This window comes from Protomyctophum parallelum (assembly GCF_964188405.1).
Source record: "Protomyctophum parallelum genome assembly, chromosome: 3".
NCBI lineage: Eukaryota > Metazoa > Chordata > Actinopteri > Myctophiformes > Myctophidae > Protomyctophum > Protomyctophum parallelum.
The window spans coordinates 9,696,111-9,724,089 of NC_139698.1; the positions used below are offsets into that span (position 1 = coordinate 9,696,111).

Sequence of the window (27,979 nt, forward strand, 5' to 3'; positions counted from 1 at the left end):
AATACAACGTCACGTGATACAGTACTGCTGCATTGTGGGACACATGACGTACGTCTGTGGGGGCGGGGTCAACCAGGCTTACTTTGAGAGCAGTGTTGCCATGTCCGCTTTTTATAAGCGACTGATTGATTGATTGGAATATTAAACAGTTTGCAGAATTACAGTACATTTCAAGACTGATAACAGTGAGTGGACGACCCTGAATAAAGCATTACACTTGTTTACAAGAGGGTCCACCTTGTTCAATTCATCGAAACATTTAGAGGCGTACAAATAGACACTTCTATATATAGCCAAAGAACAGAACAGGAGTTCCTCATATTACATTTTATTTTATTTATTTATTTATTGAAAAATAAATTTAATTGAAAATAACAGATCTACAAGCTCACGAGCTTGTAGATCTTCTATTTTCAAGCAGCTATTTTCAAGTTGTTGTTGTCGCTTCATTCGGGCTTGTTTTCCATAGACGGTTGCTGTTTCTCTTCCAACTGACCTGGCAACACTGCTTGAGAGCAGCAGCAGATTAGAGCTGGAAAGGTCGAACCAACCAACCAACCCAAGTATCTTCACTGGATGTTTACTACAAGCTGTCACATGCCAGGAGAAACGTGCTCCACACGAGAACATGCACAGCTCGCCCTTATCAGGAGCCGATTTATGTGACAGCGTCACTGCGACGTTACCGGAATGTTAAGATTGTTTTCTTCTACTGGGCTCTCTTCTTCTTCTTCAACACAGCTAACCTGCTTTTTTAGCTAGCTAATATAAATAACCTGAACCATGGGCGCCACCTCCTCTGCTGCTCCAGAGGCCCCAGGGGGTCCGCCACCCCTCCGGTCCCCCCCGGACAGGGTGTCCCCGGCCGGGCACATCGTGCAGGTTCTCGGCCATGTGCGTCTGGAGAGCCTGGCCGCGGGTCTCAGTGGAGGAGTGGTGTCCACCATGCTGCTGCACCCTCTGGACCTGGTCAAACTCAGGTTTGCTGGTAGGTGAAAAAGTCACGTTATTATTAATTATGGCTGGTCTGGCACTGGCAGGTTGTGTCATGTCATTTCGACTATGCATACTTGTTTGTCTTGTTTCTGTTCTTCTTTATTTGATCGTATAGTTATATGGAGTTGTTTATCATGCCATATATAGCTTGCCTGTATGTTGTAATAACACAACCCAGTTGTTAACCCGCATTGATCTGACCTCAGATCACCTGCCCATTGCCATGTGCTCTAGTTAGTCTAATACAGGGGTTTCAACTAATTGTGAACGAGGTACCATATGCACCACCCTGACTTAGAATCAACCTGGACTCGAGAGACCACTGTTGTGTCGGGTCGGGTGGGTGGGTGGGTGGGGATATGGGCTAAGAATAAGATGAGTGCTTTTGTGTCACTTGGACTACTACATTACCTAATTATGACTCAACCAGACAATCTGGTGCACTTCCTCCATTCACTTGTCAGTAAACAAGTAAGACGCCTGATAAAGTGTTTAGGGTGAGGACCTCGTGTGCACTTGGCCATATGGAGCATGTCCCTGAGTACACAGGGTTTGATGAGGTTAGATCAATATACTGTATGGAATGTCAGAACAGGTCAGTTCCATATATGGAGATCTAAGGGTGGCAGCGGATTCAGTGTCTTGAGTATACAGGGTTTGATGAGGGCCCAGTTAGGGCTGGGCCTTAATTTCCCGGGCCTGTCTAGAGTTTAAATGGACAGGTATCAATCAAAAGGGAGACATCGAACACAGGAGAACAGGTTCTGACATATATCCATATACTAATATTGATGACATCAGGGATCTCCATATATGGGGCTGGGCTTAATTGTGACAGCAGGTCGCATTTACTATGATCCCTGATTTACTATCATCCTTGATGATGTCACGAGACCTGGGCACCATACAGTATATGAGGGCTTTCCCCATGTATGTGGATTTTGAGTGATACAGTGACTGACGGGAAATGCATTATTCCATAGTTGACTGCGACCTTCCGTCGCAATGACTACATGGGCGGTCATCATAGGTCACCATGTCATTAAGTTCACGGTTTCTCAATTAGTCTAAAGAGAAATTAAAAAATCAACAAATCCTACATTACTAAATGTATCGTCACAGACCACCTGTTGAAACCCCCTGGTCAGTAGTCTAGTGCAGTGGTTCTTAAAGTAGGATCTGGGGATCCCCAAGGGCCCTTGAAGATATAATTTATTTTTTAAATGTGGGGAAATGTGAAACATTTCATAGAGAAATCTTGTATGGGGTCTCGGGCACAACACCTTTTCAAACATGGTTCGGTGGCCAAATACATATTTATTTGGGGGTTCTGGGAAAATGTTTGAGAGCCACAGGTTTACTTAGTTTACACAATGTCAGGATGAGGCAGCTTTGAACCTGAAAATGAATGACGTTATGCTTCTCAATTTCTTTTCATGAAGTAAGCGACGGGCTGGAACTGAGACCCAAATATAATGGCATCTGGCACTGTTTGAAGAGCGTCTGGCAACTGGAGGGCCTGAGAGGACTCTACCAAGGAGTCACCCCCAACATCGTTGGTGCTGGAGCGTCATGGGGTCTCTACTTCTTCTTGTACGTATATATGCTCAGGGGCCAAGGCCGACCATGCCACATTTGTTCGTTAAAGTCATTCTGACCGGGCACCCATTTTGGTGTTAGCATCATGTTATGCTTTAGCTATTGAAAAATAGCAGATCTACAAGCTCATATCGCGCCACCGAGTGGCGCGATACGAGCTTGTAGGTCTGCTATTTTTTGAAAAATCGAAGAACGACTGACATTTTTAGAATCTGATCTCAGGTCAGAATGGGTTCATCAGACCAGTGTGTGTCCGGCGGAAACCTCGTATGAATCTGATATCAGGTCAGAATGGGTTAAAGTCATTCCGTTGAACTGGTCTATTGTTGCTGTCAGGCAGAGATCTGCTATATCCGTATTCAAACCTTTTTTGTGTATTCTTTTTCCCGTAAATTAATGTCCTACTTGACTACAGCGTCACACAAGAGCATCGCTTCATGCCACGTTTTGAGCTTGTACTGTAGATCTGCTGCTTTTTGTTATTTTTTTATTTGAATCCTGAAAACATGAAACAAACCATTTTACATAATGGTTTCCACCTGACAGAGACGTTATCTGGCACTTCCTGCTAGATTACATTTTTTGACTACTGACCTTGGCCTACAGTACCATCTGGTGTGGTCACTGGGGGATATTGCATCATACTCCATTGCAAGGTTACAAACCCAGCAGTTATGTTACTGACTACACATAATGCCACGGATTCGAACCCAGGTCTCCTGCGTGGGAACTTGGGAAGGGTAAACGGTAAATAATTTAACCACAAGCCCCTAGTGGCGTTGCCTATATGGGCCTATTCCCTGTGCCACATGGCAACAGGGAACAGGCCAACAGCCTTTACCCACTAACTATTTCCCCCTTGACCAGGGGGCCAGGGGCCATATTACACTTTTGGTGTTGAGGCAGAGGCTTTGAGGCACTGTGCTACACTCACCCACCTTTGACCTCCCCCACCAGGAAACCCGATCCAGGTCATGACACCAATGCAATGCCACAGGAACTCTAGGTAGATACACTAAAGCCAAACATCTTAACCACTAAGCCTATGTGGCAATTTCCCCTTGGCCCGGGAGAGATATTTGGCTCGGACTCGAAGCCACTCTGCTATAACTGTGCAGTTATGTTTGATCAATTCCGGGGTCGGCAGTTGGGTGACTTTCTCCATCTGTGTTATGTGAAACATTGTGCCTGCATGTATTTGTCACCTTGTCTTATCTTGTCCCATGTTCTCCCCTCCCTCCCAAAGCTACAATGCTATCAAAGCGTACATATCAGAAGGACGCCAAACGGAACTGAGTGCGACAGAGCACCTGGTGTCAGCAGCTCAATCAGGTTAGTACTGCCTTCATTCAGACACAGCAGCCTCACTGACACACTGACTGCAATCAATACAGAGGTCAATAGACAGATAACGCACTACTATGTTGGCATAGTACCTCCTGTGTTTATTTGGACCTCGTACTTTTAATTTCCTGCATACCCAATCAAGTTAGGGTTTTCAATAAGTGAGGCATAATTACTAGTAAACACCGGTGAAGGCATAATTAATTCGGTGTGATCAGAGTTCGACAAAAAATCTTTCACAGATTGTTGACTGTTTCCCTTTTCAAAATCATACTGTGTGACGTTTCCAATTAGCTACTTTTGCTATAATCTGTCACTGTTATAATTACAAAGCTACAAAAAAGTTGAGCTGGTTTCAGCTTCAGCTACGTGAACGTGAACGTACCATTAGGCTCCATAGCATGGGCTGAGGTCAGTAGAGATAATATTTAGTATCATACAGAGAACTTTGATATAATCTCTCTCCCTCTGCAGGTATGCTGACCCTCACCTTAACCAACCCAATCTGGGTAACGAAGACCCGCATGGTGCTTCAGTACAGCTCTGACCCGTCCTCCAAACAGTACAAGGGCATGTGTGATGCTCTGGTCAAGATCTACCGACACGAGGGAGTGGCTGGTCTCTACAGGGTGAGGCTACCATGGGCCTGTAACATATTATAGTACTTAAAGGCCTGTCACATTGATTACGTCATCGTCTAATCACGATTATTTGAGATAATCGCAATTATTTGTGCATAATCGTCAATGTTGGAAAATGGCCATACATTTTCAAACATTTTTTAAACATAGCAGAAATAGCAGAGTCATGTTTCAGATTTAAAGAAAGCATAATGTTATAGGTAGTTGGTTTGTTGGTTGGTTGGTAATTACTTATTTATTTCCATTCCACTAGAGGGCACTGAGTCCCCACAGAATATGCATTTATTTATTTATTTTGAAGATCCTATCCTCTAGGGAAAACATCTATATTGTGTTGATGATGCATGCATGCTGCACTTGGAGCAATATTGCAATAATAATATAATAATAAGCAATATTGGATAATTTTGCATAGCAAGGTATGTTGGTGATGCATTTCTACTTTAATGTCTGTCCCCCAAAAACGTGATTTCCTAACCAGAAAGGCTAGAATGAAACATCTTGGTGTCGGAAAGCTTTTTTAAATGTATTTGTTTTTATAGCTTTTCCAACTGTGGACAGTTTACACTGGGATATTTGTCTTTTCTTTCCTTTCCAGGTTGGCAGAGGAAGTGTAGTGCATAGGATTACATTAGATACTTGACACTGGGTGAAAAAATGGGTTGATAAATCGTGGGATCAAAAAATTAAAAGTTTAAAAGGCTATGTTATGGGCTCCATTATGACTAACAGTATACATTCATGTGTTAAGGGCTATGTTCCATTATGACTAACAGTATACATTCATGTGTTAAGGGCTATGTTCCATTATGACTAACAGTATACATTCATGTGTTAAGGGCTATGTTCCATTATGACTAACAGTATACATTCATGTGTTAAGGGCTATGTTCCATTATGACTAACAGTATACATTCATGTGTTAAGGGCTATGTTCCATTATGACTAACAGTATAAATTCATGTGTTAAGGGCTATGTTCCATTATGACTAACAGTATAAATTCATGTGTTAAGGGCTATGTTCCTGGTCTGTTTGGAACCTCTCATGGAGCGCTGCAGTTCATGGCCTACGAGGAGCTGAAGAGAGGATACAACAAATACAACAGCATGCCTTCAGACAAGAAGCTAGTGAGTCATTAACCGCACAGCCCACTAAACGTCCGGAACCGTGTTCCAGGCCCAAATAGAACTCCAGCCGAGGGCTTGTTAAATCTGCAAATTAATAGCCCACAATTGATACCTAGCAGTTGGTTCAAAGAAAATTTAGTTTTCCATATCCTGCATTGCTCACTACTTAACAATTCAGTACTCTCTTCCATCTCTCTCTCTCTTTTTTCCCCCTCTTGCACGCTCGCTTCCATTGACAGACTCCACTGGAATATATCTCGATGGCAGCATTGTCCAAGATCTTCGCGGTGGCCACCACGTACCCGTACCAGGTGGTGCGCGCACGTCTGCAGGACCAGCACAACACGTATAACGGGGTCATGGATGTCATCAGACGGACGTGGAGGTACGTAACACTATCTATGCCAATGTCGGGATTTCTCGTATGTTGCGCTTAAACCCGCCTGTGCCAAGATGACGAGAATCTTTCTCGTCACGTCATGTGTGATCAGCGCAATGGCGCAAAATGAATGAATCATGACGACTCGGTATACCTGTCCTACGTATTTAATGGGGTTTAAATGTTTGTTTCCAGGAACGAGGGTGCCAGAGGGTTCTACAAAGGTGTGGTCCCCAACGTTATCCGTGTTACTCCAGCCTGCTGTATCACCTTCGTAGTGTATGAGAACGTATCGCGCTTCCTGCTGGGACAGTCCAAATGAGGACAACGGACAAACCATGGGACAGTGGCAGGGACACTCCAGTCTATGGGGTGTTACCATGGGACAGTGGCAGGGACACTCCAGTCTATGGGGTGTTACCATGGATGGGACAGTGGCAGGGACACTCCAGTCTATGGGGTGTTACCATGGGACAGTGGCAGGGACACTCCAGTCTATGGGGTGTTACCATGGATGGGACAGTGGTAGGGACACTCCAGCCTATGGGGTGTTACCATGGATGGGACAGTGGCAGGGACACTCCGGTCTATGGGGTGTTACCATGGAACAGTGGCAGGGACACTCCGGTCTATGGGGTGTTACCATGGGACAGTGGCAGGGACACTCCGGTCTATGGGGTGTTACCATGGGACAGTGGCAGGGACACTCCGGTCTATGGGGTGTTACCATGGGACAGTGGCAGGGACACTCCGGTCTATGGGGTGTTACCATGGGACAGTGGCAGGGACACTCCAGTCTATGGGGTGCTGTGGCAAAGATACAGAAAAGTATGCACTTAAGGACACACAATGTTGTGGACGGAAATGATCAAAACTGTCATCTGAGAGATGAAGCCGTGATCAGTTGCCAACAGCAACTTAAAGACATTTCTCTGAATTGTGGAAAAACCAAAAAAAAGATGGTGTGGGGGGGTACTCCACTGCAGACTGGATTGCACATAAGACCTCTGTTTCTGCCATGGGTGCATTGCAAACCCTTCCGTTTTAAGCAGAGGCGTAATGTCCCAAGAAAACTAGAGGGTGGTAAAAAACAAAAAGCTACTACTTTACCCATTTAAAAAAGGAGCTGATCTACAGTACACATCGCGTCACAAAGCGTTGTGAGCGTGCAGAACTGCTGTTTTCTTTTTTAAGAATCACATTTTAGGGAACAGTTCACCTATGATGAAAATTGTTAATGAATGTATGGTTCAGTATTTAACGTGTGTCACATGTAGTTGGAAGGGCGTGCATTGAGATGCACTCTGCGATGAGCTAAGTCTGATTCATCTGCAAAAAAGAAAATATGCATGAAAGAGACGAATTTGTGGTTAATTATGAACGCTAACACCAAATGATGCCCCTGGTTCTAGGGAAGAAACTGCCTGTATTTAACATTAATCCTGTTGTGAGGATAGTGAATATGTTGTATAGGGGGAACTTGAGGCAGAAAGTGTCCCTGGGTTTCTTGAAGTGGAGGCTGTGTCTGCGCTACTGACCAAAGCCACAGGGTTCATGGAGCGTCTCGAATGAATAGCACCATGTTTTGTGACCGTTTCCATCCGAGGCATTGTGGTCAATGACCTAATTACATTGCCCTTTTGATGGGGCTCAATCAGACAGTACACAGACTCTGTGCTACGAAGCTGGTAGTGTAATGTCTGCTGCATCATGTTCAGTTCAAGTGATTCAAGCATTTGTACTCTCATAGAGCCCCTGTACTTAAGCCATTCTGACCGGGCACCCATTTTGGTGTCAGCATCATGTTATGCTTTAGCTATTTAAAAATAGCAGATCTACAAGCTCATATCGCGCCACCGAGTGGCGCGATACGAGCTTGTAGGTCTGCTATTTTTGAAAAATCGAAGAGCGACTGACATTTTTAGAATCTGATCTCAGGTCAGAATGGGTTCATCAGACCAGTGTGTGTCCGGCAGAAACCTCGTATATGAATCTGATCTCAGGTCAGAATGGGTTAATGCCTAGATAAGAGTTTGCAGCGCATGGTGTGTTAGCAGCGTCACTTACTGTACACTGCGTTGGAAAAGCCACCAAAGAGCTTCTAGTGTGGTGGTTCTCCAACCTTTTAATTGCAAGGAGGACCCCCATAACTGAAGGGTCCATTTGGAACCCCCTCTAGGAACCCTGACGGTCCCTGAACCCCACTTTGAGAACCTTTGGCCTAGTGAGCTTTTAAACAGTGTTAATTTTGTCAGCTAAAACTATGACGAAAGAATGTTTGTCGAACCGACAAAAACTAAGCTAAGACTAAATATATTGAAAATGTAGTCAACAAATAAAAAACTAGACTAAAATGTTAGAGAGGGACTACTAGTGGAGAAGAGATTCCAAAGTGTAAAATCAGGCATTTACGATGCCATCGAGGCCATTTGTGTTGACAAAATCAACTGTAGATTTAGTCGACTAAAGTCTTATGATATTTAGTCGACTAAACTAGACATTTTAGACGACTAAAACTAAATTAAATGTTATTCAAAACACTGACTAAAACTAAATCAAGATTTGCTGTCAAAATGAACACGGCTCTTAACCATTCTGACCGGGCACCGTTTTGGTGTCAGCATCATGTTATGCTTTAGCTATTTAAAAATAGCAGATCTACAAGCTCATATCGCGCCACCGAGTGGCGCGATACGAGCTTGTAGGTCTGCTATTATTTTTTTAAATCGAAGAACGACTGACATTTTTAGAATCTGATCTCAGGTCAGAATGGGTTAATCAGGACCAGTGTGTGTCCGGCGGAAACCTCGTATGAATCTGATCTCAGGTCAGAATGGGTTAACACACAACACATTTGGTGATAGGATTCATGTTAAATATTGGTGACATGCATAACATTCGTTACCTTACTTGTAACTTGTGATAAAAGATCTATAGGCCTAAGCGCACAATACACATTATGGTCATTTATTTATACTCAGGGTTATCGCTTGCATGTGAGTTAATTATTTTTGTCTTTATTTATCTTGTGTGATGTCTGTAATGTCTGAACCTCACTGACTGTAGATAGGGCTTAATATCAAGGTCCATTGATTTCTGCATTTTAGGAAAGAAAGATCTTAGAAAATTAATCGATCGATATTTTGTAAACTAAGTGTTCTATGTCGGAAGTCAATTGTAAGCACATGATGGAAATGCTGTTTAGTTTAAAAAAATACTTCAGCTCTGTCTGCTTTTGTTGTTTGACGTAACAGTAAAGACATTACATGCCATGCTTTTACGGTAGTTTCTATTTTTGCAAGTGCAAAATGTAAAGTGTTTCATTGCATGCAAACGTCTGCAGCGACTGATGAAGAGACATAAAGATGACTTTATTAATGCATACAAACATCTCTCCAGCCTGTCAGCAACTCCTGTCACAATGAAATGGCATTATGTATCTTGGTCGTATATTACTCATATCAGTGGTGGACAGTAACTTAAGTACAGTTAGAAATAGCTGCAAGATCACAACGCATCGCACAGCGACACGTGAGCGGGTGCATCTGCTGCTAGTTTTGAACGTTTCCGTTTCTTTTGTTTTACATTTTTTGGGGACATTTTCAAGATTTCAATACAGTAAAAACGATATTAAAAAGAAAATGTACTTCATAATTTGTACTTTTTTTATATTCCTTGAGTATTTGTCCACCACTGCTCAATGCTCATATGATGACAACACACATGTTCTGTAATTTGGCACCAGTTAACTAAAAAGGGTATAATCTAGCAGTTTGGCAGCTCTCTGGCCACCAAACTGTCTTTCATTTCAACGAGAATAAACCATTTTTAGCAACGTTTGACATTTCCTCCTCTCTGTGACAAGGCACTCTAGCAGAATGACTACAGTACAAAATGATACTACAGTAAAAAGAAAGACATTACAGTTATTTTTGGTACACGAAATAACACAGTACTCCCCCGTTTATATCCCTGTTGTCAACAAGTCTGGTATAAAAATAAAACATTCAGGTTGACATCGGTGATGCTGTGATGCCTCTACTAACCACAACGTGATAGTTTTGGTTGAGCCAAATGACAAAGACAGAATTCTGGGAAATCGGGCCCTCCCCTCCAAATCATGGCTATTTTCAACTAACAAGTGTAACGCAGAACATGTTCTGTAATGTTTGTAGTTTGTTTGTTTATGTTTTCATTATAACCAGAAGAAGCAGCGAGGTACTTTTTATTTAAAAAATAAAAAAAGCATAAAAAAATTGCTATCCCTTTCAAAACATTTGAAAATACAAGTTCTGGGTTCCACAAACTCAGGGTCAGGGTCATAAGTGTATCACGAATCCAGAACTGGTGAAATACTGTTAGAAGATGGCAGGGCACGGTTCACTTTGTTCTCGTGGTGGAAAGGAGGCCTCAGAGAGCCTTTTATTTGGGCAGTTCCTCTATGATAACCCTCGACACAGAGTTCCATCCCGTGGATGCGTCGCCCCTTGGATAATCGGCGCAGGTCCCAACCCAAACCGCCACATCCACCAATCCCGCCTTCAAGCCCTCGCACAACCCCTCCACTGCAAAGAGAACAGAAGAGAGAGAGAACTGTGGTCACCACTTCTTCCAGGCTACAATTAATCGCAGTGAACACCCAAGCTGAACAGCAACTCATTGGGTTGTTTTATGACAGTGATTAACTTTGCAATGAAATGAAAGGAGTCAGTTAGCTTTCAAAACTGAAATATATGCTATAAACTGAAATATATGCTATAAATAAGTCGCCATGGCTTTGAGAGGCAACGCGCTTTCCCAGACTGTTAACACGTCTGTTATTGTTCAATTCTAAGAATAAATTCAATAATGGCCAACAGATGGCGTCGTAGTGAGTGTTTGAGCTACAGTGAGAGATAATACAGGACAAAGGATAAAAATAAAGTTACATTTGAAGTGATGTCATGGCCACACGCAACAACCACTAGCAAATCATTAGCTTGAATTGTTAAAATGGTCACAACTTTTGACAATTTTTGAGAACAGGGCCTATACTGTATAGGCTACTGTACAGTAAGTGGTTAAGCTGTCGGCGTAAAGCATATATACCTGCTGAAGTTCTGTGTATGTTGATGGTGGAGTTGAGCTCTGGGCTGCCTTGGTCTAAGTAGATGATAGACTCGATGGGGAGTGGTCCTGCACACTCCGCTCCGTTGAAGGTGAAGTACCACCTCTGGCAGCAAGCGTTCTTGCACTTGAGCCTGAGGGAGCCGCTGAACAGCACTCGCAGAGCGCTGTCCGAACGCAGCTTGGTGAACGTACAGTCCTGCCAAACACACAACAAAGACGTCAAGAAGCCGGTGGAGGCAGAGAGAGCTCGCCATGCCAGCTACCATTATGTTTGAGGGGCGCTAGCCCCTCCTATGCCCAGCTTTCCGGGTTTTTGTGAGCACAAACATTGGCTTGTGATTGGCTGATCACCCCATAGCGATGAATTGATTGGCTGAGCAAAGTACATATTAGATAGATAAAAGTGAGGGCAGAAAAGTGAGGACGCAAATTGTGATTGGTCAGAATTAGATGATGTGTGAGGATTTTTGTTTTATTAGTTTACCCCCGAACATGGGCCAATTGTTTGTGTATAGACACGAGCACTTTCCTTTTAATAGTTACTTGAAGGGGAATTTCTGTTCTGGGGTCATTGACAAAACACATGCAGCCCCCTCATGCATTAGAAAGACTGTAGGATACATTTAGGTTGAGACTTGCTCATGGACTATTACATCACCATGGTACATCGGTCAGAATATAGTTCCGTTTAAGCCTTTATTTTCCTTTGCACAGACAAGCGTTTGATTGAGCAAGGAGGTGGTGAGGCTTCACAGTTATGGGTTTTTATTCAGTGACGCATAACCAAGGCCTATAAGGCTGCAGGACAGAGGGTGGAGTTGCTGCTGCTGCTGACAAACAATGACTGCATGGACAGGCACTCAGGCAGTATATATAGCTGGCCACTGATTGAGGAGTGAGTGAGAGCAGGTGTGATTAGTGATTGAGAGGGAGTGACAGCACGTGAGGTGGGTGGGGCCAACCCCCTGGAATAGGCCAGGGGGAGGGTTGTTGCTACTCACTAGGATGACTCTTTTCTACAAAGACAGTATGAGTCACTAGAACCCAGGGCTTAATTTTCAGGTCCATTGAGAACTCTATCGCTGGGTGTATGAACGGCAACTCGAGGGTGACAAACAGTGCATATGTGAGTACCAGCCAGGACACTATTTATAGACCATTCGTGAACAAAGAATTACGTTTGGAGCTACTTTCAGATGAGCAGCGATTGACAGGCATAGTAATTCATTTTCAATGAGACCTGCGTTTTTTTTTCTTTTTTCTGTACACGCAGAGAAGTCAAGCGTATTTACGTGGGCGCGGTCCTGTGAAATTGTCGTGCGCGTGCTCGTTTCGTGCACACGCCCGCGACCGACTACAGCTGGATTCTGTTCTTTTTTACACTTGCATTGTCGCGCGCCCCTCTTGAGCAGACCTGGAGCAGACCTGGCGTTGATCCAGGCGACGTCTGCGACGCGTTAATCGATGCCCGTCTGAAAGTACCCTTAGAATGAAGACAACTAGCTCCATTCCATCCAACTGCACTTCACTGTGGGAGGGGCGGGGGAAATGGAGAACACGGGGCATCTAAGAAACAATTCAAGGCCACCGTGCATGTCGAGACAGGATTACAGGCTGATTACGTGTGTTTTGGTCTGGATTTCTCCTTTAATATCAAATATCTAAATATTTAACCAAGCAACTTAAAAACTGTCTGGGGTGCACACAAAGGCCAGCCAAGTGTTTTTAAAGTGAAACACCAATTTTAAGTGATTCAAAATAAGTCACCCAGGAACCAGAGAGTACTCTAATGTAAACATATCTAAAATAAGTTATGAGGGCTTATTTAAATTAATATTTAATATTTGGAAATGGTGTTAAGTAGGCATATCGTCTCTGTCGAGCAGAAACCTCATACGTCCAAAACTGTTTTCTGTCATCTTTTCAGCATTCAAATTCAGCAATAGCAAAAGTAGCAGATCTAAAAGCTCAAAGCTCTGCGACTCGTGCCACGTTTCGAGCATGCAGATCTGCTACTTTTGACGATTTCATGTCTAGTGTGTGTATAGTATGATCAAGTAGGGCATTCATTTACAAAAGTTAGAATATGGAGATAAGACGTTTCTGCCCGACAGCAACGATATATCACGTTTGTTCACCAACCCTTTCAGCCCTACATGTAACATCAGGATACTTACAGCTATCTTCCCCAGGTCAATGCCATAGTTCAGAGAGTTCCAGGCACATTGTTTATAGTTGGGTTTCCAGGGCTCCTCAAAGATCTCACTGATGCACTCTCCTTTCTCCCCCCTAACCCCATCCCGCCCAGGGATGCCCGGCGTGCCCGGGATCCCGTTGGCGCCTGGGTTGCCCTCCCTTCCAGGGGTGCCAGTGGGACCCTGCATACAGCTGCCATACTGGAACACCCAAACAGAAGAGAGGGGAAAGGTGGCACGAGAAATGTGTTAATAATCAATCCCTATTTTGGGCATGTCATAGGTGAAAAGCTTCAAAAATGTCAACAATTTTCAAAAATAGTTCAACAAGATGTAATTGTTTTTTTTTTTTAAATACACTGTCAAGCCACAAAAGTATAAAATAGGGCTTAAGTGATTGATCGATTTTTTTATTTTTTTTAATGCGCTTCTCAGTAAAAAAAGAAGAGAAAGAAAAGAGTTACTAGCCTAGACAGAAGAATGGAAGAAACAGAAATAGGGAACAAGATAAAATAAAATGCAGGCCCATGTTTGGGGCGAGAACAGTGAAGATCTAATAAAAATACAACTTCCTGTTTTCAGAGTCCAACTTTTTACGTTGCAGTTATCACACAGTATTACGGACCTTAGTTTACTTTTCGGATTAATTTGAAAATGCTGGTCCCTGTTGTAAACAAGTGTAATGCTTCATGCTGTCGTCCACAGAAATGTTTGTATTGACTTGTGCTTTCGTTTGAAATGTACCCATTCTGCATACTGTGAATAAGAATGGCAATCAATCAGTTATACTTGCATTTCGCTGCTTGTGCTGTACCTTTTTGACTAGTGACAAATAAGCCCTATTCATTCTTGACTATACCACAATTTCAAATCATATTAATAATAAACGGCCTAGTGTTGGACCATCCCACTTTATGAGTGTCAATGTGCCAAAGTGAAAGAAAATAAACAGATGTTAAATATCGGCTATTAGCCCACATAAAGTGTTAATAGTGACAGGCTGTGGATTAATCAGACATTGAGGGCCTGTCGACAGTCAGTGGGTGTCTGGTCAGTGTCTGGAGCCAGTGGAGAGTGATTCAGAGTGTCCTATGTTTAAACAGATGCTGCCTGTTACTCAGGCTGACTCAGAGAGAGACATGTGAGCCTGTCCCAGTAGCCACACCACACACAGAGAGAAACAATGTAGATCTAAACATGACCTGTATGACCTTCAGAGAAACTAGGCTCAGTCATGAATACCATGATATAATAATGCAATGTGGGAGATTTAATTAAAACCAGGGATGTATTTATGTCGTTTTGATTGACAATTACCCTAAATGCCATTTATACAGGCCGATATGTCTTATCAAATAAATGTGACACGTGTGTAAAACTACAGCTTTGTCCAATAAAGGCTGATGCCAAAGAGGGATTATGGTCTGGGAGAGTAAACATTTTGCTACTATTTATTTGTTACGTGAATCTTTTGTTCGGCATGCAGCTGTGTCGGAGGGCACTCGGCCAACAGGCAGAGTCAATCAGTCCTCAGCAGAAGGAAATAACAAAGGCGATTCAGTCTAAAAAAAAACATGTTGTTACTTGAGTCTCTTTGGGTAAAAGATATGTGTATTTTAGGCAAAGAGAATTTAAAGAATGTTAAAAAAAACCTAATAGAAAGAATAACAGATATATAGAGTTACGTTTTTCTTTTTTATCTCCACTGCCGACCGCTGAGAGACGCATACCCCAGTGAGGCACCCACCCTCCCACCCTCTGGTTTAGCCATTAAGCTGAGCCACCTTTGAGGCTGAACTATGGTGGAGTAATGAAGTCTGACCTCATCCCTGTGGGGCAGTGGTTTACGGTTTTCAACCATTTTCATTTCAGGGCCCATTATTTATTTGGCATTTGAGCCACGGACCACCATTTTGATGAGATTTTGCCTCTCCTAGACCCGAGACTTTACTCTCTCTATCTAATAATGGTCCATTTGGTTACCAACTCTCCATCACTTAGCTGGGGACCACCTGGAACACTATCAAGGACCACTGGTGGTCCCCGGGTGTAAAACTGAGATAACTGAAGCCTGTGATCAAATACAGCAGATTGATCATGAGGTGTCAGTGGTGGGAGAACTTGGAGAAGTACTCTTTCAAAAGTAAAAGTATCAATGCCACCAGGCAATGCCTGAGGCTGATAAACAACCTCGCCCTAAATGGCGAGGTTACGTGCGTACGCATCTGCCTGGGTAACAGCAAACTGCTGGGCGAGTGCTGGTGCTTTGGCATGGGGGGTCAGATCAACATGTACTGGCCATATATGGAGCGTGTTTTGAGTGTACAGAGTTTGATGAGGTCAGATCAACATATGGAATGCCAGAACATAGTCAGCCATATATGGAGTCAGCTCCATATATGGAGATCTAAGGGTGGCAGTGGGGGCGGTGTCTTGAATGTACAGGGTTTGATCAGGGCCCAGGTAGGGCCGGGCCTTAATTTTCGGGCCTGTTGAGAACTCTAGTTTTGGCCGGCTGCTGGGCGCAGCTGCACTAATAACTTTTGGGCAGGCCCGGGTTTGAGGACAGATGTAGAGTTGCTGGCCAATATTGATGATCTCCATCTCTGATGATGTCACGTGATGTCATGTGATGTCATGTGATGTCTGACTGACTGACAGACATTTTCATAGTGAAAAAACACTCTTGTTACAAGTAAAAAGACGGTATTCAGAATTGTATTAGCATAACAATAGACTTGCAGCAAAGTAAAAGTACTCAAATTTGACAAACATAGCTGATCTACAAGCTCACAACGCATTGCGATGCAACGCGTTGTGAGCTTGTACATCGGCTATTTTCGAATAGCCAAAGTATAGGGCTCGCCTTATGTGGTCAATATAGGTTTATCTAAATGTGCAAAGTAACAACTAAAGGTTTCAAATAATTGTATTGGAGCAAAAAGTAGGTTACAATATGTATTTGCTTCTGAGGTGTATTGGAATAGAAGTATAACTAAAAGGTATTGGAAAAGTAAAAATACCTCAAAACCACATGCATACTGTATGCTGTAACAGACTGGGAATTTGTCCTTTAACGCAGTGGATAACGTTCCAGGACATTTTGGCAATGGCTGGCCTAATGTGGAAGTGACTAGGTCTATGGAAATACTGTACCTCAACTGTATCTGAATTTCGCATTAGTGAATGATTTCAACAGTATAGCTTTGTAATTTGGTACAGTTACGGGTCTGAACATTTTAATGAGGTTGGTGTATTTGAGAACCTTTCAAAGTGGCCTTAATGAATAGACTAGTGTGTACGTAGTTAGTACGTGCGTAGCTTCACAGCTGACTTTCATATTAGCTTACAGTCTGGAGAGTCAGATAGTGGTGGTGCAAATTACAGTATTTATTGCCCTTTCTGAATGTTAGTATTAACGGATAAAGACTATATTGCTTTGACTCAAGCATTGAGGCGCGGGCATTGCCTGGAAGGACTGAGGAATGATCACCAATGGGTCATGCAGTTGGTTGACACTGAAGGAAGGGCCAAAGAAAGCCGCCTCCCAGCCTGCATGGACCACACAGCCAGTGGTGGACAGAACTGGACACTAAGTCAACTACCGGTAATAGTAATAGAGCACCGAAGTCTGACGTACATTTTGGTAGAGGGCGCTAAAGTCCACGGGTTCATGTGCTTTTTTATTTGCATAGGGGGACTTTAGATCGCCCTCATATAAGAACTGTGTGTAAAAAATAAACAAATCATCCCGGCAGTTTCACTCATATGGATATGAAGAATCAACTGACTGTGAGAAAACGCTAATGTTACTGCTGGCGAATTAGTTACATTTCCGCTAGAAACAGACTGTATCAAATATGACTGACTGACAGTCGGAATCATAAACGATACAGAGACACCTCCCTGACAATATATCGCCAAGACAGTTTGTTTATTTTTGGACCACAATGCTTATATGAGAGGATTTAAATTCTCCATCAGAAAATAATCTGTGAACCGCAGGGGATGGGCGAGTGACGTCAGGACTTCAGTGCTATGTTTTTGTGGATCTTTGCTTGAGTATTGTATTTGTCAGTGGCTTTCGCTCCACTATACATTTCAAAGACAGGCGTTGTAGGTTATGCTTTTGACTCCTCTACATTTATAGGAAGGTTAAAAAAAAGTACATTATGAATTAACCACTTAAATCCCATTTCAAATAGTATAGTGAAAATAGCAGATTCAGGAGCTCACAACGCGTCACGATGTGTTGTTGTGAACTTGTACATCTGCTATTTTTACTATTATTGGGGGGGTCTACATAAATATAGATTTCAAATCAATACAACATTGCATTGATATTAAAAAGTAAATATGTAGCAATGTAGGCCTACGTTGTACTTCATAATCCTTGACTATTGCATGTATTCCAGTACTTTCCTCAGGAGTACAAATTTGACTGAGCAACTTTGTAATATTGGCCAGGAGTATGAGTATCTATACTTTGACTCAAGTACTGCAGGGGTTGAGAACATTGCCTGCCACATGGCAACATAATCAGTGGCGTGCACAGACATTTAGAGGGGCAGGTGCTCAAGTGAAAAAAAAGGGCACCTTGTGCAGCGCATTTTGGTGCGGGAACCCATTTTGGTGCTTTAGCTATTGAAAAATAGCAGATCTACAAGCTCATATAGCGCGCCACCGAGTGGCGCGCTACGAGCTTGTAGGTCTGCTATTTTCTTTTTAATCGAAGAACCACTGACATAGAAACATATAGCTTTAGAATTGTGGGGGCCTAAAATAATATACTAGAAGCGTTTTTTTATCAAGATTTGATCAATGTCACCGCATGGTCCACACACTACAAATAAAGATTTTTTTTCTTTTTTTTTAAGAGCAAAATTTCCAAAAGGGCAGGGGGTGCTCTAGCACCCCCTAGTGTCTATCTGTGCACGCCACTGTTGCCTGCCACATGGCAACATAATGCATGCCTTTTTCCTGCTCAAGTTCATTCAGATTTCAGTCCAGTTTTCAGCAGTTCTGGAATGAATGAAGCATGACATACTGTAGTGTATACATGACATACTGTATACAAAATGGGTTTATTACCGTGTTGTTCAAAAAAGCAGATGTGTCTTCCTCTGAGTGTCTAGTGCAGTTTGATTTGTCTGCATCATTTCCAGTGCACTATAGACAGAAAATGACGACATAACACGCTGTTCATTAAACCAGTGGTTGTTCGCAACCTTTTCTGGACCAGCTATATAGGGCCCACTTGAAAACCTAAAGTGGCCCACCCATCGGTCAGATGTAAACATAAAGTGGCCCACCCATCTGCCAGATGAAAACCTAAAGTGGCCCACCCATCGGTCAGATGTAAACATAAAGTGGCCCACCCATCTGCCAGATGAAACCCTAAAGTGGCCCACCCATCGGTCAGATGAAACCCTAAAGTGGTCCACCCATATGTCAGTATGAAAACATAACGTGGCCCACCCATCTGTCAGATGAAAACCTAAAGTGGCCCACCCATTTGTCAGATGAAAATGTATTATTATTATTATTATTACCCTTATTATTATTATTATTTTACTCTGCACATTTAGCAAAGGTTGGACATACAGCCTTGTCTTGCTGTTTGGAATGATTTGTGTTCATTTCTGTTTGACTTGCAAGTTTCAACAAAATTTGCTTAATGTTCATTTAATTGTAACCACAGTATAGCCTACCACACGATACAATAATAATAACGCCCAGGCTAGATTTTGCCAGGGTGGCATACACAATAGGCCTATATATAACGATCAACGACCTGAGTCACCCCGACACATCATACACTGTAGGTAGGCCAATATAATAATAATATGATTGATAGGCTATATTATGTAATATAGGCTACAGCAGCTTTTTCTTATGAGAAAGAATAACGTTATTCAAAGTAACCGTTACGCGCGAGACAGGGGGGAATGGGGAATAGCTTTTTAAGAAGCAGCAGAAGCTTATGAACGCGTGGTCCTTTATTGAAAAAAAAACCGACTTGGGGGTAAAGAAAAAAAAATGCAAATCAACGCACCGTTTTCAAGCTTGTCTTAAAATAACGCAGGCCTACCTTTTCCATTTCAGCATCCTTGTTTCGATATCCTCTATTCCTCACCTTTTCCACCCCGTACAGAGGTAAAACCAGGCAGGTGAGCAGCAGCAGACGTGTGGCGACAGGAGACACCATGATGTCGTAACGTTGGGTTCAGAACTTCAGAGAGGCACCAGGACAGGACAGTTGTTGCACACTGCAGCCAGCTGCAGACTCACTCACTGACTGACTGACTGACTGACTGACCGTGGCTTCAAGGAGGAGGCAGGACCAGAGGACTGGGGCCAGTCAACTGGCAGTAGGGCTGTAACCTGGCTCTATAGGTTCTGAGCTGTTTGCATATACACGCCATGCAGCACAGCAGCTGGTTTCCATTTTCAACCCTTTTCATATCTAGGCACAATATTTATTCGGCCATCGACCATGATGAGATTTTGCCTCGCCAGACCTTAAGCTAAAGAATATGTTGTTGTTGGATAAGATTTTGCAGGTCACAAATCCATGTTGGTATAGGAGAGATAAGGCAAACATTGATCAAAAATGGTAATTATTTTTACATGATCTAATTGTGTAGACTTCTTGTAAATGAATAGCCTAATGCAGGTATTTAACAATAATTTAACCCTTGAGAGCGTAAAATGAAGCCATATTGACCCATCAGGGTCCATTTGGTTTCACGTTACGCTCTCAAGAGTTAAAGATCTATAATAAGGGTCCATTTCGTTACCAACCCTCCATCATTTAGCTGGGGACCACCTGGAACCGCCTCAAGGACCACTGGTGGTCCCCAGACCACTGTTTAAAATAAAAACCAGTGGCCTACAGTAGGCCTATGTGCAGTGGTGGAAGAAGCAGTCTCAGATCATGTTGTTTTATTTAAATAGAAACAGCAATACCACAGTAGAAATAATTCCTGTGTCCTGGGTGTCAAAGAAAGGTTTAAGTAGCCTAGTAGCCTGAAGTAGGCTACAAAAGTATATTGGCATATACAAGGCCTACCCTACTCACATGTGAAGATAATTGTCTCCACCAGGCCGAAGGCATGGGGAGAGAGTGTTTTGCACTCCGTCCGTCCGTGTGTTCGTCCGTCTGTGAACATCTAATCTCTGGCACCGTTGGCTTGATCGCAGCCATACTCTGCTGCACACACACTCCCTGAATGCCAGAGCTGAACCTCTGCCGCAAAGTTTTCACATTGGCCTGTTATAGCGCCACCAGGAGGCCACTTTGTGCAAAACAAATGTTTTGACAGTACACCTACAGATTTTGTCCAAACATCACACAAATTGGTACAGTCTCTCTAGAGCCATTCAACGAAACATGTCTTTCAGATTTTTCAGACTCCATCCTGGATTGGCTAAGATCGGCTTCCAAAGTTCACAGGAGTGCTCAGTTTCAAACAAAATGCTGCAAATCATGAACACATCGTGTGATTTCCGTGAAACTTTCCTGTACTGGACCACTAGGGTGATGGGTGGGTCCTATACTTTGTTCTGGGTCACATGTGGCAACCATTTCACAGCTGGTTTTTATTTACCGAGATATTTCAAGTATCTTACAAAATAATAATGTTCTGCTTTAAGCAAAGCGTTGGGAGTGTTTGCCATGCATTTCATTCCATATACTGTAGGTATGACAGGACCACTACACTAGGAAACCCTTTTTTCATGATTCAATAGTTTATTAAAAAGTCACAGATACAAAATTCAAATGCAGTTTACATGACAAGAGTAAAAAGATTCAAAAACTGACATTAAAGAGCATTTCATAGCTAAACTACACTAAGTCTAGAGATCATCTAGAATGGTAAAATAGAAAAGTGTTTCGTGAAATAGATGATATTCCCTTTATCAAGTGTAACTGGATTGTCCTGATGTCTTTAAAAATACAACAGGACCAAATGATGGAAGGAAAGGTATGTGGACCTCAAACCCCTACATACACACACACACACACACAGCGTAGAACAGTGTGTATGAAGTATGGTTTTCAAATAAATTGTGAAAATACTTACACGAGATTCAGTGGCGTGCACAGACATTTAGAGGGGCAGGTGCTCAAGTGAAAAAAAAGGGCACCGCGTGCAGCACATTTTCGGGCGGGAACCCATTTTGGTGCTTTAGCTATTGAAAAATAGCAGATCTACAAGCTCATACGAGCTTGTAGGTCTGCTATTTTTCTTTAATCGAAGAACCACTGACATAGAAACATAGCTTTAGATTGTGGGGGCCTAAATATAGTAGAAGCGTTTTTTTATCAAGATTTGATCAATGTCACCATGGTCCACACTACAAATTAAGAAGAGCAAAATTGCCAAAAGTGTCTATCTGTGCACGCCACTGAAGAGATCATTTATGGTCGCCTGTCAATCTCATGTGAACTTGTCTCCATTATTTACTGACAACAGTCCAGTATATATATGGCTATTCAACTCAACATTCAATTATGTGTAAAATGACATACTAGATGATTCTGTAGTGCAAGACTTGTTTCACCATGCCGCAGATTGATCCAATTTGTATTGCATATGAAAACTCCCAACAAGAATGGACGCATGGAATAACCAGTGGTGGAAGAAATACTCCGTTTTTTGTTCAACTTTACGTAAAAGTTGCAATACCACAATATCTAAAAATAAGCTACTGTAGTAAAATGCCATGTGTTCCAGATTTTACTTGAGTAAGTACAAAACTATTTGTATCAAAATAAACTTCCAATGCCAAATTAAAAGTACTTGCATTTCCGTGTCGTATAAAATAGGGCTTAAGTGGTTCATGTGTAAAAAATAACAATGATCCAAATCTGCAAAAATAACATGTAAAGTACATTCAAGTAACTTTGGAGTAAAAAGTACAATATTTCCTTCTGACATGTAGTGTAAAGTATTGAAAAGTGGAAATACTCAAGTTAAAAGTACCTAACAATTGTACTTAGGTACAGTACTAGAGTAAATGTACTTGGCTAATTGCCACCACTGGGAATAACCATGTACAGTAATAACCACACATGTAAAGCAATTGTTGTAAAAAGAAAAAAGAAAAGGAACATTCTTTAGGACAATCTATAAAGCCATATTTCCCCAAATTCACAGGACATGGAACCGATGGCAATTTGAAAATAATAAAATCACCTAAAAAAAATCATATTTACAGCATTTTATGTAGAAAAAAGACAAAACATTGTAGCGACAGTATATCAGCACAGTCTTAAAGTATGAACTAGACAATATGAACATGTTTTTCCATGAAAGAAAAATAACACATTTCTAGACTTAACCGTCTTCTGAAAACAACAACAACACCATGTTGTCTTACCCACAGTAAGACTTTTAAGTTGACTGTTTGGCAAATATCCTGACTTCTCTCATCAAAGCACTCAGTGTAGAGACTAGTCCAGTGACAGACTTTGAGTTCTAAAAAATAAAACATTATTTACATAAATATTGCATCCGTTTACCAGTGTGCAGTCTACAACTGTATGACATACGTATAAGTCTACAAAATGTATAGCTTTTTTTTTTTATATGCATCAAAATTGGTTCTTTTACAGCAAACAAAACAGCAATGCCACAGAAAGGCTTCGTTATTAATCATAGCGCTGTGCGGCCCAAAGCTCAGTAAAGCTGAATGACAATGTATGGCTATGGCTCATATCGTGAGCCATAGCAACAGTAAAGCCCCTTTCAGACGGGCATCGATTAACGCAGGTGTTGTCGACTGGATCAACGACAGGTCTGCTCCAGGTCTGAATCAACGACAGGTCAGCTCCAGGTCTGCTCAAGAGGGGCGCGACAACGCAAAAGCTAAACAGAATCCAGGTCTGGTCAGTCGTGGGCGTGTGCACTAAACCAAACGCGACAATTTCACAGGACCGCGCCCATGTAAATACGGTTGCGTTGTCGCCACCTTGACATCTCCACGCGTAAAAAAAAGCAGGTCTCATTGAAAATGAATTACTAGGCGCATTAATCGCTGCCCGTTTGAAAGGCCCGTAAGGCTTGTTTTATACTCCGCCGTATAGTGTGTCGCACACCGAAGAAAAGTCCAAAAACACACTGTGACGTGTTGTGAGCTCGTAAAATTGTAGATTCATATTTTCGGTTAGCGTCGGCGGCGTATGACAAAGTACAGACTCTCTCCTCTGAACACGGTGGCATAAAAATAATGTGCCCACGTTGTAAATACTTGAAGTACGAGATTTGGCTGTAAAATACAAGTCTACTTACTACAATACAGCGTTCTCTATGTCCTAATATAAAAATGAAAATAAAAAAAATAGCGCAGACCAATGCTCTCACTTGGTTTGTAGTGCTAATTCTCGCTCTGCTTACTTAGTTCAATGGTTCTTACAAGTGGGGGGTCCAGTGGAGACCCCTCTCTGGGATCCTTGAGGGGGTTCCAAATCGACCCTTGCGGGTCCATTTGGTTCCATTTGTACACTCAAGAGTTATGGAGGGCCTTGAAATAAAATTGGCTTAAGTTCCTTAACCCTCTGGCGTCTGGCATTTAGTTTGGAAACACAATTTGTGGTCATGAGTGGACGACTTGTGGTTCAAAGTGTAGGCACTTGAAATGTGTGAATTGGTGTCTCAACAGCTGTTGTCCTTGTTGTTCCTGCTCTCCTCTGCTACGGGCCGTGCCAGGTGTGAGCCGGAGCCTTTGATGTTGGTGTTGCTGTGCGATAGGCTTAAAGCTGAATGCTGCGGTCCAATGGGAGCGTGTCTGGCCTCCGATAGGTCACTCTTGGGAGTCATCCTAAAAAAAAACATCGTGAGATATTTAAGGATTTTTTTTACGTTTACAGATAATATCGTCACGGTATAGACACTTTTTGTCGCTGTTCCAAAATCACTGTCTACCTTTAAGTCGAAGAGATGACTTATTAGGCAGATAGTGATTTCGGAATGTAAAAAGCATTCTGATGGGCTATAATGCATGGTGAATCAGCAGTGTTAGGAGAATAGAGTTAGGCAGATTAAAAACACATTCTGCCAAAGTCAAAGAGACGACTCAAGGTAGCTCTCCACCAAACACTACAGACTACTACAGATTGCTACAGACTAGACTGGCAGTCGAATGAAGTCAGGAGATCAGCCGGCTGGAAGGTGTGAGAAAAAACGTTGACCTGAGAGCCGACACCGACAGATGGCTACTATGGTTCTAAAAATAGCCTATGGCTTCCTTCCAACAACAAGCCCACTGCTATCTGGCGGTCGGAGCTCGACGCCTCCCTACGACGTGCGACCGGACGCGACAGCGTACCCACCGTCCATTCAAGAGCAGGTTTTCGGCAACAGAGACGCTTTCCAACACTTACCGCCGCCGCCGTCGGTGTGGTGGAGAGCTACCTTTAGACGGATAGTCATTTTTCTTCTTTTCTGAAAACCTTAAAACGGTGACATGGATGGAAATTATGCTATGAGGCCAACAGTATAATATCTAGCATTGAAGGAAGTTCACCAACACATGTTAGATGTATAGGGTGGCATAACATTACAACGGTAAAAGCATACGCTGAAACATGGCACCCATAAATCCCAAGAAGACAGTGTACTACTGTACACTGTACAGACTACTTATTTTGCCTTCCAACTGTGTCCACTATTCAAACATTAGTATAGTGATCACTAATCATTCATTCTTTTCCTAGGTGGTTGGATACAGCATTTAAGTTACAGTAGGGCAATTGATTCTTTTTTGGCTAAAACAAAATCAGTTGAGAGAAGTGTTCCAGTGTTCCAGTTCCAATTTTGTCTGTAGTAAGATCACGTAAGATGTTCATTTAAATAAAGAAGAAAAAGTTAGACTATAGGTTTCTCAAATACAACAGATACAAACATACAATAAAACACCTAATACCTCCCCTATCCCTATAGCCTGGGTTCCAGCTTGAATCGATGCGTTCTGTGAATCTGTTTTGTCACTCGCTACTCAGTCTGGGAGGGTCCTATATCCAAGATAGGCATGTAAAATTGTGAACTGGAACCGTGGCTTCTAACGTCGTATCAATGCGCACCGCACAGCTACTGCTGTTGCCCCTTATCATTCACTAAACTCACCCCGCACAGCTACTGCTGTTGCCCCTTATCATTCACTAAACTCACCCCGCACAGCTACTGCTGTTGCCCTGCAACGTCCCCTTATCATTCACCAAACTCACCCCGCACAGCTACTGCTGTTGCCCTGCAACGTCCCCTTATCATTCACTAAACTCACCCCGCACAGCTACTGCTGTTGCCCTGCAACGTCCCCTTATCATTCACTAAACTCACCCCACACAGCTACTGCTGTTGCCCTGCAACGTCCCCTTATCATTCACTAAACTCACCCCACACAGCTACTGCTGTTGCCCTGCAACGTCCCCTTATCATTCACTAAACTCACCCCACACAGCTACTGCTGTTGCCCTGCAACGTCCCCTTATCATTCACTAAACTCACCCCACACAGCTACTGCTGTTGCCCTGCAAAGTCCCCTTATCATTCACTAAACTCACCCCGCACAGCTACTGCTGTTGTCCTGCTGCAACGTCCCCTTATCATTCACTAAACTCAACCCATAGGTGATGTTAGGAAATGCGAGTCTGCTGCCTGCTGGCCAGACTGAGTATCGGAGTGACAATACGCTGCGCAGCGAATCAGGCTGGAGCCCAGGCTCCCCTATCACTGCCTTACCTTCCGTCCGGCACTCGCTGGAAGCTCTCCGAGCGGCTGCTGATCTTGCTGGAGCTTCCCGCCTTGCTTCGTCTCTCGACGGCCTCCCGGTGCAGGCCACCCTCCCTCTCCCTATCCCCTCCTCGCCTGGAGGCACGTCCGGAGGCCGCCCTGTCCAGATGCTCCCTGCCCGAGGCCTCAGAAGAGCCCCTGGGCTCGGACAGGGAGCCGTGGAGCCGGAGGTCGTGGTTGCTGACGGCGGAGGTGCCCTGGTTGGCGGTGGTGGTGGTGGGGGTGCCTGAGGCGTTGGTCGGCGGACCGCCGGTGCTGGTCCCCATGGACTTGGAGATGACCTTGAGCAGTCGGGGGCGTAAAGCAAACATATAAGTACATTTTGAGCACTGTATAATTTCGTAATCGTGCGTTAATGAATATTTATACGTTTCCAAAATTGGAAAGTAGCACTGACCTTGAGTTTGTGAGAGCCAGGGTTGTGGTGCTTCTTCTTGTGCTGCACGCGACTGTTGTGTTTGAGGAAGAACTCGCAGGACTCCTGCAGCACCCTACGGCTCTCGCTGATGGGGCTGTGGACCACAGGCGACACATCATGGGGTCAACACACTGATCTATAGCGCTGATGGGGCTGTTTGGACCACAGACAACACATCATGGGGTCAACACACTGATCTATAGCGCTGATGGGGCTGTGGACCACAGACAACACATCATGGGGTCAACACACTGATCTATAGCGCTGATGGGGCTGTGTGGACCACAGACAACACATCATGTGGTCAACACACTGATCTATAGCGCTGATGGGGCTGTGGACCACAGGCAACACATCATGGGGTCAACACACTGATCTATAGCGCTGATGGGGCTGTGGACCACAGACAACACATCATGGGGTCAACACACTGATCTATAGCGCTGATGGGGCTGTGTGGACCACAGACAACACATCATGGGGTCAACACACTGATCTATGCCGCTGATGGGGCTGTGGACCACAGGCAACACATCATGGGGTCAACACACTGATCTATAGCGCTGATGGGGCTGTGGACCACAGGCAACACATCATAGGGTCAACACACTGATCTATGCCGCTGATGGGGCTGTGGACCACAGGCAACACATCATGGGGTCAACACACTGATCTATAGCGCTGATGGGGCTGTGGACCACAGGCAACACATCATGGGGTCAACACACTGATCTATAGCGCTGATGGGGCTGTGGACCACAGACAACACATCATGGGGTCAACACACTGATCTATAGCGCTGATGGGGCTGTGGACCACAGGCAACACATCATGGGGTCAACACACTGATCTATGCCGCTGATGGGGCTGTGGACCACAGGCAACACATCATGGGGTCAACACACTGATCTATAGCGCTGATGGGGCTGTGGACCACAGACAACACATCATGGGGTCAACACACTGATCTATAGCGCTGATGGGGCTGTGGACCACAGACAACACATCATGGGGTCAACACACTGATCTATAGCGCTGATGGGGCTGTGGACCACAGACAACACATCATGGGGTCAACACACTGATCTATAGCGCTGATGGGGCTGTGGACCACAGGCAACACATCATGGGGTCAACACACTGATCTATAGCGCTGATGGGGCTGTGGACCACAGACAACACATCATGGGGTCAACACACTGATCTATAGCGCTGATGGGGCTGTGGACCACAGACAACACATCATGGGGTCAACACACTGATCTATAGCGCTGATGGGGCTGTGGACCACAGACAACACATCATGGGGTCAACACACTGATCTATAGCGCTGATGGGGCTGTGTGGACCACAGACAACACATCATGGGGTC

General features: G+C 43.5%; 3 protein-coding genes across 8 annotated transcripts in view; 1 reads left to right on the forward strand and 2 right to left on the reverse strand.

Annotated features, from left to right (window-relative positions):
- fzd6 (frizzled class receptor 6) overlaps positions 1-27,979 on the reverse strand; it is a 296,006-nt gene that overhangs the window by 244,820 nt on the left and 23,207 nt on the right. Inside the window, exons 9-12 of one of the 3 annotated variants that reach the window (XR_014569043.1) lie at positions 26,587-26,701; positions 26,139-26,470; positions 24,782-24,850; positions 22,467-24,219 (exon numbers count right to left, since the gene is read on the reverse strand). Coding sequence is in view for 2 of the 3 variants with exons in the window: in XM_083761129.1 (XP_083617255.1) it covers positions 24,054-24,219; positions 24,782-24,850; positions 26,139-26,470; positions 26,587-26,701 (682 nt within the window). In the remaining variant the exon portion in view is untranslated. Of the gene's footprint in view, positions 1-21,125; positions 24,220-24,781; positions 24,851-26,138; positions 26,471-26,586; positions 26,702-27,979 lie in introns of those variants that run through there. The other 2 variants (XM_083761129.1, XM_083761130.1) reach the window with 2 other exon arrangements.
- LOC310855672 (solute carrier family 25 member 32-like) lies at positions 535-7,847 on the forward strand. Its single transcript, XM_083760773.1, has 7 exons — positions 535-988; positions 2,439-2,589; positions 3,842-3,927; positions 4,414-4,568; positions 5,596-5,709; positions 5,949-6,094; positions 6,284-7,847. Exons 1-7 carry the CDS (start codon positions 784-786, stop codon positions 6,408-6,410), a joined length of 984 nt encoding a protein of 327 aa, XP_083616899.1. The 5' UTR covers positions 535-783; the 3' UTR covers positions 6,411-7,847.
- On the reverse strand, positions 9,439-19,706 carry cthrc1b (collagen triple helix repeat containing 1b). 4 transcript variants are annotated; one of them, XM_083760741.1, is made up of 5 exons: positions 19,529-19,706; positions 18,484-18,561; positions 13,375-13,593; positions 11,177-11,393; positions 9,439-10,653 (listed from the first exon to the last, which is right to left on the reverse strand). In XM_083760741.1, the coding sequence occupies exons 1-5, from the start codon at positions 19,598-19,600 to the stop codon at positions 10,511-10,513; spliced, it is 729 nt and encodes a 242-aa protein (XP_083616867.1). In that variant the 5' UTR covers positions 19,601-19,706; the 3' UTR covers positions 9,439-10,510. The 4 variants fall into 4 exon arrangements, with proteins under 4 accessions (XP_083616867.1, XP_083616866.1, XP_083616869.1 ...); XM_083760740.1 differs by having other exon boundaries at positions 19,484-19,706; XM_083760743.1 differs by lacking the exon at positions 18,484-18,561 and having other exon boundaries at positions 19,529-19,703.

Bases quoted from the DNA above. Each gene is read 5' to 3' on its own strand.
- LOC310855672 (XM_083760773.1), top strand. From the start codon at position 784: ATGGGCGCCACCTCCTCTGCTGCTCCAGAGGCCCCAGGGGGTCCGCCA. The intron at 2,590-3,841 runs GTACGTATATAT...TCCCTCCCAAAG, and splicing joins TGGGGTCTCTACTTCTTCTT to CTACAATGCTATCAAAGCGT. The intron at 5,710-5,948 runs GTGAGTCATTAA...TTCCATTGACAG, and splicing joins TGCCTTCAGACAAGAAGCTA to ACTCCACTGGAATATATCTC.
- cthrc1b (XM_083760740.1), bottom strand. From the start codon at position 19,600: ATGGTGTCTCCTGTCGCCACACGTCTGCTGCTGCTCACCTGCCTGGTT. The intron at 13,594-18,483 runs GTAATAAACCCA...TGGGTGTTCCAG, and splicing joins CTGCTTTTTTGAACAACACG to TATGGCAGCTGTATGCAGGG. The intron at 10,654-11,176 runs GTATATATGCTT...TTCTCTTTGCAG, and splicing joins CATACACAGAACTTCAGCAG to TGGAGGGGTTGTGCGAGGGC.